Raw genomic sequence first — 11,673 nt, forward strand, 5'->3', positions numbered from 1 at the left:
CCCTTCGGATCTGCTTGTCCACTCCTTCAAAGAAACCGTCTGTGATTGCAGAGAGATCACACTGAGTCTGCAAGTCAACGTGAGGATTGCCATGGTTGTAATGCTACAGACCCACCCATGATTACAGAACACTTTGAATTTATTTAGATCTCCCTAACAGTATTCAAAACCAAAGCAGGAGCTGGAGAGATGGCTGGGCAGTTAAGAGCACTGTCTGCTATTGCAGAAGGCCTGAGTCAATTTCCCACCACCTCCCCGTGGCTTACAACTATCTGTAACTCTAGTCCCAGGGCACTCAATGCCCTCTAGAGGCACCAGGCACACATGTGGTAATAAACAAAATATAATAGACATAAAATAGAATTAAATAAATCTAACATAAATAAAATTAATTAAGCAATCAATCACCAAAAGGCAGTACTTTCAGAAAATGTCCCACATGCTTCATAGCAGCCCTCTCTAAGGATTTCCTTATCTTGCTGGAAGGTTCTGAAAGTTACTGTGGGGTTGAGTGTCTCACTTTTTCTAAAGCATTGCAACCAGGGTGCACAAACTGAGGGGCCATCTGGAGGGAATGGGATCTTTATTTCTTTTGCCCCCCTAAAGGCCTCTGTCCACCTTGGCTACCTAAGAAGAGGAACACTTTTCACTTGTTAGACGGAGAGAGATGTTCTTGGAGACACAACCTGTCTATCTTGTAGAAAATTTGGAAAATATAGATAGTATTACTTTTCAGGTATTTTTCTATTTTCTTTTAGGGCCAAAAGTAAATAAAAATGGGGTTATAATATATAAACTTTCTGCCTCTCATGTATAGCAAGAGGGAATTTTGATGGAATCCTGACAAGTATTTTTCAGTGTTCATGGATGTATTCTTCTGGTCTTCTCTCAGAAATTGACAGATTGGCATCACATTATATAATCATGTTATATATCATCAAGGTAACATACTTACATAACTTAATGCTGTGTCACTGGTGTTTATCATTTTATGAAATATCCTTCAAAACACAATCTTCATAGCTTAATAGAACCTATGCTACTCTATTACATGACAATATCAGAACTAATTACTGATCCTGTTTCCAGCCATTTGGGTGCTTTCCCATTTTTTAAATAAATATGGCATCAGGAAAAGTTCATGCACTTAGGGTCTTATCTAACCTCTCATTATTTCCTTGAAATTGATTCCTAGAAATGGAATTATTGAGTCAAAAGGCTATGAGCACTTAGGTCTCTATGTAAAATCCTGTTAATTTTCAGAGCATTTGTAAGAGTTCTAATGAGAATTCTAGAAGAACATCCATTTCTCCACCATGAGCGTTGAACACCCGTTTTTAAGAGAAACATTTTTTTTCTGGTTTAATAAATGAAAAAAAATAGCTCATCATTTTAATATGTGTATGCTCTCTTCTATCTCTTTAGAAATTTACAGATTGGAATACATTATAGTCAAACACTATATGCTTATACAACTTCATTTTATCTCATTGGTATTTATCATTTTATGAAACATACTTTAAAACATGATCTTCATGACTTAACAGAACCTATACTGTTCTGTGACTGTATCAGAACCTAATGTTTTAAAGAAAATGACCCCCAAAGGGAATGGTACTATTAGGGGGTGTGGCTTTTTTGGAGTTGGTGTGGCCTTGTTGGAGAAAGTGCCTCACTATGGAGGCAGGCTTTGAGGTCTCATATATGCTCAAGCTAAGCCCAGTGTCACAGACCACTTTCTGTTGCCTACAAGCCAAGAAGTAGGACACTCAGCTACTTCTCCAACACCATGTCTGCCTGCATGCCACCATGTCGCACCATAAGGATAACAGACTAAACCTCTGAAAATGTAAGCCACACCAATTAAATGATTTTCCTCTGTAAGAGTTTCCACAGTTATGGTGTCTCTTCACAGAAATAGAAACCTTAACTATGACATCTTGTTTTCAGCCATTTGGGTGCTCTGCCAGCACCCTAATAATGGCCAGGTAGCAGGAAAGGATTTCTTATTCACAGGAGGAGACTCAGGATTTGAGGTCAGTTTTGTCTGGGTCTTGCCTGGTGATAGCTGAATGAGCTACAGTAAGGACTCGCGGTTCAGGATCCACCATCGGTTCAGCCTTGTGAAGGAGAGTGGTCTGATGGGTCAGCAAGACACCACAGCCTTTGTTTCTTGTGCTTTCTCACCTTCAGCTCTGGTGAACCTCTGCCACCAACACAGTGACGCCCATTTTCCTTTTGCATCCCATCACTTCGTAGCACTAACAGAAGCCGATTTATACTGGCCCCTTTCCAGTTGTGGCTTCCCGGCTAAACTTTTGCTGCCCAGTCCCTCTAGTGTGGTCTCAGTGGACCCAAACAGCATCACCCCTCAATACCTGCATCATGTGACCAACTTTCTTCCCCCTGGTCCCCATACACAGCAGATGCTCCCAAAGCTCCAGGGAAGAAGAGCCTTCAGCCCAAGCCTAGGGAGTAAGGGTGTGTGGCACCTATTGGGCCTCACAGTAAACCGTCTTGAGCCCTCTGGTGTGTGCTGAACAGACCAGCTAGTCTCCTCTTACAGTCTGATCTAATGGCCTGGATGGAATAGAGACCTCCATGATGGATGGATTGGTTGTGATCATTAGAAGTGGATTCTCTCCTCCTTCCCATTCAAACTCTTTCCATCTTTCATTCTTAAGGATGTTGGAAACCTAAGGCAGTGGGGAAGGCAGAGTTTGGAGGCCAATGGGATTGCATTTGGAATCTAGCCTTGGCTCCCAGGCAAGTCACCTGGCCTTGCTGTAGCTCTTTGTTTTGAGGTACTGGGGACTGAACCTAGATCTTCACATACCAGACGTGGAGCACAGTCTGACACAGAATGCTTTAGAAGACTGAGTGACCTGAAAGAAGTTCTGCCAGGCCCTGAGCTATAAACCAGCCACTGGCTGTTGGAAAATAGAGGCTGTCCGTGGAGCTTTGAAGTCAAACTGGACTGAGGGGCCACTGAGTCCTGCCAAAGATGGCCTCTCCTACCCCCGGGTTATTCAGAATGGCCTGGTCCCAGTTCTGGTTGGGGGTTTGGTTTGTGTGGATTAGTGGAACCATGTATAAATCCACACAGGGCTCACAGCCACCTTCTGCTCCACTAAGGCTCTCCTCTCCTCACCTCCCATTTGTCTCCAGGGCAGGGGTAGGGTGTAGAGCCACTGGAGCTGGGAGCTCGTCCACCCTACTCCCAACCCACATCAGCTACTGTCTCCCTGTGAAACCTGCAGCTCTATGCTGGGACATGACAAATGACCACAAAAATCAATTTGTAATCTGATTGGAGGTTTTTGATTTCCTCTGATGAGTTTAAATTTCATTAAAAGCAACCTTATTCCAACATAAAAAGAATCCTTGAAGGGTAAAACAGGGGATTGTCTCACCCAGTATAAAGCATCCCAACTCTTTTGTGTGATTTATTCATGGCATTAATTGTAAGGGCCAGCCCGTGGTGTCTGCTGGCGGCTGTGTCGTTATCGGGGCCTGGGATCGGCCCAGGCTGCCTCAAAGCACAAGGACTCACATTCAAAACTCGCTCTTCGGCATATCGACACTTCAGTTAGTTATCAACAGACCTTTTTAATCTGCGGGGAGGGCACTCCAAGCTTGGGGGCCAGAATAAGCTAGGAATCAACGCCATGCCTCTCTGAATTCTCCTAATTGTATGTATTCTCTGAGAAAATGATCATCGTGGCCTCTTGTCTTGATGAGAAATTGACATTTTCTGAGGACTTCTTTGGGTGCTCCGAGCAGGGGAGATAAGGCCCGGAGTTGTTTTAAAGCAGAGCAGCCTTTCTTCCCTTTCAGGGGCCTCTTTACTGCTCTCGTTGACCCACTTGATGAGTATGGATTTCACGAGGTCTTTTTCAGCATTTGAACTATAAAAGGTTCAGCACGACACCACCCCTTATAGACAAAAGATAACCTTGCCCTTTGAATATATTGATTCTTTATTAACTAGGCTGTTTAATGCAATGAAATGAGGCATTAGATTGAAGCCCATTTCAAGTGCTTTGAATAATCTTTAAAAGCTTGAAAGACCTTAAAGGGAGGCCTGACAATACTTTGCATTTGTTTTTTTTTTTTTTTTTTTTTTTTTTTTTTTTTTTGAGAGAATTGGTTCTTGCTTCTGGTTTGAAACCCAAGCGTTTAAACTTCTCTCTGCCCAGGTCAACAGCATCTGGCACACTAGCTCCAAAGACCTGAGCAGAGTTTCTGGTCTCACCTCAGAGGGATGAGGTTGGGCTTTGGACACCTTCCCCAGCCCTGTAGACTTGGGAAGGCCTAAGTGGGCTGTGTGCCATGGGAAACTATTTCTTGACTGTCTCTTTAAGGCCAGCCAGCAAAGGCTCATCACTGAGAGGAGGGAGAGGTGTTCACAAGTTTCTTTATGTTTTGAATAATTGTTTCCTGTTTTGCTCAGCAGAACAAGTAATTAAGATGACATTTGTGAGTACTAATTTAGATCACACTTATGTGAATGTGTGACAGAACTGCAAACGAAAACATGTAAAGCCTGCCTTTCATTGAGGAGAAAATGGAAAGGGCGGAGTGGAATAAAACGGAGCAGGGGAGCTGTGCTTGCGGGCGGGCGCTGAGTAAGCTAGAGCAGGTGCCGATTGCTGAGCTCGCTGGGGTCCCGGCCTGGCATCCACCTATGTGTAGCCTCCAGTGGCCAGTGCCAAACCCCTTTGTGCCCGAGACACGGAGCAGTGCTGGAACCCTTTCTGTCAAGCCACCAGCAGGGCTTCCGTGGGCACAGAGTCTGCCCACATCCTTGATAAGCTCTCCTGACCTGGTTCTTGCCAAAGGGGACAGAGGGATGCAGACAGTAGAGACAAGTGACTGCTGGGGGAGCCTGAGCAGGTATCGTCCAGCCATCCAATTCAGAAAGCTGATGACCAAGCTTCCCCCCACCTCAGGATCATTTACAGGGCACCCTGGTGCTGTTGTGACCCAGGCAGTTATGACAGAAACAGTTTGGGCCTGAGTGTGAGGGCATCAAGCGTTCATCACAGCCACCTCAGGAACTGTGCCGATTGAGGGCTGAGAACTCTGGAGGGTTCTTTGAGATCGTTTGGATCTTGGTGAGCCCCAGCTCTGGAGACTGGGATGTGGAAATGAAATCCCCAATTCATTTGTCAGTCATTTTAAGAGTCAAAACAGATAGAATTACCCAAAGTGAAATTCACAGACAAGAAATACTTTAATTAAATATTGTGTAAAATGAACATTTTTATACAGTTAAATATCTGAAAAAATGTACAGATAAAACAATCTTATTGTAGGGTCTCTGACAGCAAAATCTACCATTTAGTGAAGCTCTCGGTTTTGGACACAATGAAGCGATGAGGGCGTTGACTGGTCGATTTAAAACACAAACCGGGTGCGGGCATGGGGGGGGGGGGGACTTGCTAATGTGCACATGAGTTCTTTTTAGGTCAAACCCTTACTTACACAAAATAAATCGAGGCAATTTAGTTCCAAAGTGACTTCTCAGGCTGTTCCATATAGCTAAGCCCTGTCAGGAGTCACATAGTCAGAGTGCGACCCACTGACCGCTGGGGGACATTCTGTTTGTCTTATTGAGTCCCTTGAATGAACACTTTCGAAGCTGTCCATTGTTTCGTTGTGTATGTGTGTGTCTGGTTTTGAAAATTCCCTCCTTTCTGTTTCAAATCTGACTTCCGGTGCTGGGTACAATGCATGTGCTGTCTGCAAGGACAATGAGGATGAAGGGAAGAGGGAGAAGATTCCCGACGCTTGCTCTCAGGGTGGGTTTGGCACTGACAGGCACAGTGTCTGAAGGAGGTCTTTCCAGTTAAAAAAAGTACAGACAGTGCTGTTGGATCTGACCACCAAAAGGTATGGTTTAACATTAAAAGAGACCGGCAGTGTCTCCCTGATACCTCTCTAACTCCAGGGTGGCCTTGGGTGGTCAGAAAGCAGCAGACAGATCCAGGAAGGAGTGACTGGCAGACTGAAAGTTTGTGCTTTTGGCGTGGTGTGTATGTGTGTGTGTGTGTGTGTGTGTGTGTGTGTGTGTGTGTGTTCATCATCAGTCTCCAAATGTTAACAATTGTGGTATAAGCCTGTGAGAAAGTAGCACAGAAGTTCTTCAAAGAAGTTCACTTTTAAGGCATCAGAGAAGTTAATGTGGCAAACATTAGTAATTAAAACATTGGAAGTAAATTTTATTTTAAACTTTAGGCCTCTGAATTTTTCCAGTAAACACAGTTCAGCTATGTGGCAAAGTCCTAGGTGGCAGCTAAAATGACTTTTTTTTTTTTTACATTCTACAAAAAAACAAATAAAAAATAAAAAATAAAATAAGGACACAGCCCCGGACGGTGTGGTCCCTTCACAGCCGTTCCACATGCAGAATCTACTAGGATTGGTCACGGCCGCTGACACCGTTTTCTTTTGACTATACAACAAACTTTTCTCTTCAAAAGTATTTGTTCAGATAACTTAAAAATAATATAAAAATAAACAATGAATTTGACTTTTCCTCAACATAAAAAAAAGGGATGGAAAGTCTAAACAATAGCAAATGGCTTAGGTACAAATGAAATGTAAGGACATTGATTCATTTTAACAAAACAGATCAAAGAGACAGTGCTTGGTGTCTGTTCTTTCCCTGTGTAACAACACAGGGCAGGATCAAACACCAAGATAGACATGAAGAAAGAAGGTGGGGAAAGCAATGTACAAAATCTCAAAGATAAATACAATATTTATAATTGATATGTTACAAAATAAAGTCCCTTAACAACTGCAAGTGTTCATGGGAAAGGAAGTGTCGCATGAAAGAGCATTTTATCCCTTATAAGACACATAAGGAATAAAACTCGTTTTTCTAAATATTTTAAGTGGATCTGAAAAAAATTCAAGACAAGTGTATAAATATTTAGCTACAACTTTGGCAAAATCACAAAAGTCTACAATTTTATAACCACATACAAAACACATCGGGGAAGAAGGGTCTAGAAGTCAAAAGGACAATTTCAGGTACAAGAAACATAGACCTCACAGTAGCCTAAGAATGCAATAGGTTTACAGTGCGCAGAAGTTGAAAAAATGTTGCTGATCGCACTTGCTTTAACAGGAAGCTCTAGGTGGGAGAATATTGGAACCAACAGACAGTAGCATATTTTTTTCTCTGTCAGTGTGCTTGTTGAAGGCAAGAGATTCGATATCAAAGTTACAATTTCTAACTACAATAAGTTACAAAGTTTCATTTCATTAAGATGAAGTTAAGCAATGATAAACCCTCCCTCCCTCCCTGCCACCCCAAATTCACCTAGTCATATCCTCCTCTGTTCCAGTTAATGGCTCATACCTCCTTGGCCCCCTTTTCTTCACCACAAAAAAATATTTCACATTATAGAGATACACAACCATTGTGAATCTAAATATGAGTACAGAAAAATGTTTCGAGGCTTTCCTCCTCAGTGTTGCATGGGCATCAAAATGGTGCATATTCACGAAGCTTCTCCCCACACAGATAGCACGCACTAGACAGCCAAGACGGGATCAGAAACTTTATACAAAATAGGCGTCGCTTTGTTTTCCTTAATCTTCAGGACTGAGAAATGTGAAAATATGAGAAAAGTTCAGTCAATAAAATGGAATTGTTCATGAAGAAGTAGGCTTGTTCGCGTGTTGATTCTTAACAGTTTAAATAAAATCTTTAAATGTCTCTTGTAGCATTCAACTGTCGCTGATTTTTAGTTTTGAAGATAGCGTTTTTTTCCATCAGCACGTCCTAACACACTACACGTGTCCCCTGAAGTCCGTCCTTGGATGCTGGGTGCTGTGAAGGTAAACAGAGTCCCTCACATGGGTGGGACTACCAGCCCAGACATAGCTGCAAAAGAGAAGGAGACAGCAGTTAACGCAGACCACCCCGCACGCGCCCACCTGTGGGCCCAGCTTGCTCCTCCTGCGCAGGGATCCCCAGGGAAGCCAGACTCGCTCAGCTCTCTGTAGAGCCAGCTTTGCTCATGGCAGGGGTGTGTTGGGAAGCCTACTTCTTGGGGTGAGGGCACATTGGTGGCATGGTTCCTGCAACCCTTTCTGGTGCTACAGCCCTCAGTAAAGGCCTTCTCTGCGAGAGGGAACGCGCTCTGCTTTGCACATGTCTCCACACTGTGTTCAAAGCAAAGGGAAGCTCACTCTTTGGAAAGACGGGAACCATCCTGGCCATGGCTTGCAGGCCTTGCTTTTCCTAAGTGAAATGGAGACTTGCCTCAGTTTCCCCCTCTGCCTTTGGGCCAGGCTCTGACCTCCTACTAGCAGCTCTGTAGCGTAAGGGTGAGTCAGGCTCTCAGACCAAAGCCCCAACAGGGCCCAACTGCTCTGGAATGCCTTGGCCAGGGGGTGATGGAGGCACCAACCACCTCAGAGTGCTGTTTTCTCTTCACACAATCAGAGAAGCTTGGCACTGAAAAGCCAAGAGCAGCCAGCTCTGTAGTGAACTCCTGGCCCGAATGTAATTTAAAATCTTTTAACTCTGGTGTTGTTTAATTTTTGTCAGAATGACTGTTCTCATTAATTTATGTATAACATATTAATACATTTGTTCATGTAGTGATGTGAGCTTCAATTTCTCAGTCCATTAATTTCAACGACATTAATTTATCTCCGACTCACCGTTACAACTTTATGGTTTGGCAGGCCCCTGTGTACACACACTGCTTATGTGGTATCACCTAGTCGGCCTCGATGCCCGGGCGTGGCCACAGACACCTGCCCTCACTGCCTGCCTACTAAGTAGCACTGGCCTGGTGCCCAAGGACAGCTCTGAGGCCGGCTGGCGACGCCCGGGGCCTGGGCATGCCGTCAGCACTGACAGGTGTGAAGACAGTGAGTGCAAATCATTGATACCTTTCCAGTTCCTTTTTTGAGCATTAGTTCATCAAAGTGGAATATACCACCGACTTCACAAAAGGGCCAGTTTGTCTTCTCCACGGTTGCGTCCTCGGCACCCAGCAGAGAGCCTGGCACATAGTAGGCACTCGGTAAATACTGGTTGAATGGGTTCATGTGTTTAAAGGAGAATGGGTTTGACTTTCACCCGGTGGAGCACATACCCAAGGTGGTGTCTGAAAGAGGCCAGATGACGGCCACTTACTTCACAGGGAGTCAGGTGTGAGCCCAAAGGCCTAGGGGCACCCATACGGCTTCACCACCACACTCATTGTAGGCCACATGCAGCATGAGCTGAGCTGCCCTCAGTGCTGGGAAAGGTGCTTGGTGCCTGTTCCACACGGCCCCAGCTGTGGACAACTGTGTCCAAGTGGCAGTTCTCACGCCCTTAGGCCAGCCCTTCCCACTCTGAACTGGGAGAGAACACTCACTCCCAACCACAGACAGTCTTGCCACCCAGTAACAGTGCACAAATTGTCCTGGGTCAGAATGCTCAACCCTTTCCAAGAGAGAGCAAAGCCATGTAGACTCATTGTCCTGATGGTAAGGCTGTCCATAAAATTCTGCCTCGTGGCAAGGGGAGCAGGCAGAGTCTGGGAGGGGCTCTCTAGATGGCATAGTGACCCGCCATCATCCATTCTGAGACTGTTTCTGCTGCCCCTTTAATAAGGAGGCTGCAAGCCTGGCACTAAGGGCAGGGTCATGCCCTGCATGGAGAAGGGCCAGACCTGGGTATTAGGCTGCATGGGGCTCTGCTTTTCCCCTCAAGTGAGGCTCCACCCCTTGGGGCATGGAAGAGTTACTGGACAAAAAAACCTAGAGGCAGAATCTGGTACCTGTTGGGGCTTGAGGACCAGGCCTTTAGATGGCTATGGGACAGGAGGGATGATGCAGACCACTGAAACACATGCAATGCCACAGGCATGCAAGGGGTTGGGGAAGGGGCCACGGGGCCTGAGCACCCACCCATACCACCCTCACCTTGCAGTCCATTCCCGTTGGCGCTGGTGCAGGAAGGAGGAGGCGAGGCTTGGGGCCGGACCACGGGCGCAAAAGCGCTCTTCTGTTTCACTGCGGAGATGACATTGGCAGGTGAGAATGAGAAAATGCCGTGTGTGCTGCTACAGTTTGAAGGGAGGGTGACCGAAGAGGCTGCCATGGTGGGGCTGGACGGCACTACTGCAACAAAGCAAACATGGTCAGCACACGCGGGCTGTGGCGCAGCACCACAGCGAGAGCTCCGAGGGCCTCGCCTCGCATGGGGAGGGGCCACAAAACAAGACATGACATGCTACGGCTCGGCCACTCTGGATAACAGGCAAACGTTTTGGGGGGAAGTTGGGGGGAGGGCTTTCTCTTCCAATTGAGCAGCCCCGTGTGGTTCAGATTTTTATCAATCAGATGGCGTCGTTGGGGAGGGCTGTATTCGGTCAATTTGCAGTTGTCGTTTGGACGCCCAGCCTCTGGGGCCACCCTTCCTTTTATCCAGTAGCTCACATCACAGAACATCCAAGCAATACACACACTCGACTTTGTAGTGAATATGAATCTGCGTGATGACGTGTGACAAAAACAGACACTTACTGCCGTAGGGAGAGTTAGCGGAGGAGCCATTAAGAAATCCAGGCGAGCCAGGGACCCCTAGATTGGCCATGGCGCCACTTCCATATCCATTCATGCTAGTGCTGACTGTGTTGTAATTGGACTGCTGGGGAGTACTGCTGGGGACGTAGCCTCGCGGGGACACGCTGCTTGTATTGCGACTGTAGCCGACTGTTAAAATCCCCCCCCCCCGGCCAAAAATAACATTATTATCAGTGACAGACACTTGGGGGGGGTTTCCCCGAGAATCTATATCATATATTCAACATTTTAAATTGACTTTATGCTTCCTCTCGCCCTGGTGACTCTAGCCAGCTTGGATAATCTTATCATGCCAACCCTACCACTGGTGAGACCTGTTCCATCTCTGTTGGTTTCAACGGCCAGCCAAAGTGTGCTTTGATCTAACCTTCAGCTGTTTCTACATGCTGCTTTAGAAGCGATTACCAACAGCTTGGATTCCTGACCTGCTACCCCAACTCTTTCTGAACTTTCAGCCTCAACAGACCTTCAAATGCCATGGCTGACCAAGAGAGCTTGTTTGTGGCCATAACGTCCCTGGAAAGACAGTTTTTAGGGTCTTTGTTTTCACAGGTGCTGACTCTCTGAGCAAGGGTGGGGTGGGCGCCATAGCTCCTTGCCTGCTGTGGGGTGTGGGTAACTGGGAGCAAGGTGGGGTGGCTCTGAGTTGGTTGCCTGAGTTGGTTTTTTTTATAGAGAATGTGAACTAAACTGAGCTCAAAGAACCAGCTCAAAGGACACCAGATTGTGACCTCAACAGCCCTGGTCATTGTGCTGTAGGATAAGGTACACCATGGGGGGGGGGGGGATGGATGTTTTTATCCATGGATCCAGACCAGGATGGGAACCCAAATACCACCCATGAGATATCCAAGAAGGCTCCTCCTGGCTTCCTATGTTATAGCTGCCCTATGGCTCTGCCCATTCTTGTCAAAGAACACAGAGTCACTTACAAATAAGCTAAGGGACACTTCTAGCAATACCAGGGAGCTGGGTGGCAGTCGATGGAGCTACTGTCACTAGGACTGGGCCCTCTGAGTGTTCTCTGCCCAGTACAGCTGGAAGATGTGCGGCAAGGTCTTCCCTGTA

At 46.0% G+C, this 11,673-nt stretch overlaps 1 protein-coding gene across 9 annotated transcripts in view; it reads right to left on the bottom strand.

Annotated features, from left to right (window-relative positions):
• Nucleotides 1-5,163: 5,163 nt before the first annotated feature.
• Ebf3 (EBF transcription factor 3) overlaps nucleotides 5,164-11,673 on the bottom strand; it is a 119,437-nt gene continuing 112,927 nt past the window's right edge. For 2 of the 9 annotated variants that reach the window (XM_036197990.1, XM_036197974.1), the window contains exons 14-17: nucleotides 10,546-10,734; nucleotides 9,943-10,032; nucleotides 8,920-9,032; nucleotides 5,213-7,900 (exon numbers count right to left, since the gene is read on the bottom strand). In XM_036197990.1, the coding sequence (XP_036053883.1) occupies nucleotides 7,883-7,900; nucleotides 8,920-9,032; nucleotides 9,943-10,032; nucleotides 10,546-10,734 (410 nt within the window). In that variant the 3' untranslated portion in view covers nucleotides 5,213-7,882. Of the gene's footprint in view, nucleotides 7,901-8,919; nucleotides 9,033-9,942; nucleotides 10,141-10,545; nucleotides 10,735-11,673 lie in introns of all 9 variants that reach the window. The other 7 variants (XM_036197957.1, XM_036197938.1, XM_036197965.1 and 4 more) reach the window with 5 other exon arrangements.

Source organism: Onychomys torridus, chromosome 1 (assembly GCF_903995425.1).
Source record: "Onychomys torridus chromosome 1, mOncTor1.1, whole genome shotgun sequence".
Lineage (NCBI taxonomy): Eukaryota > Metazoa > Chordata > Mammalia > Rodentia > Cricetidae > Onychomys > Onychomys torridus.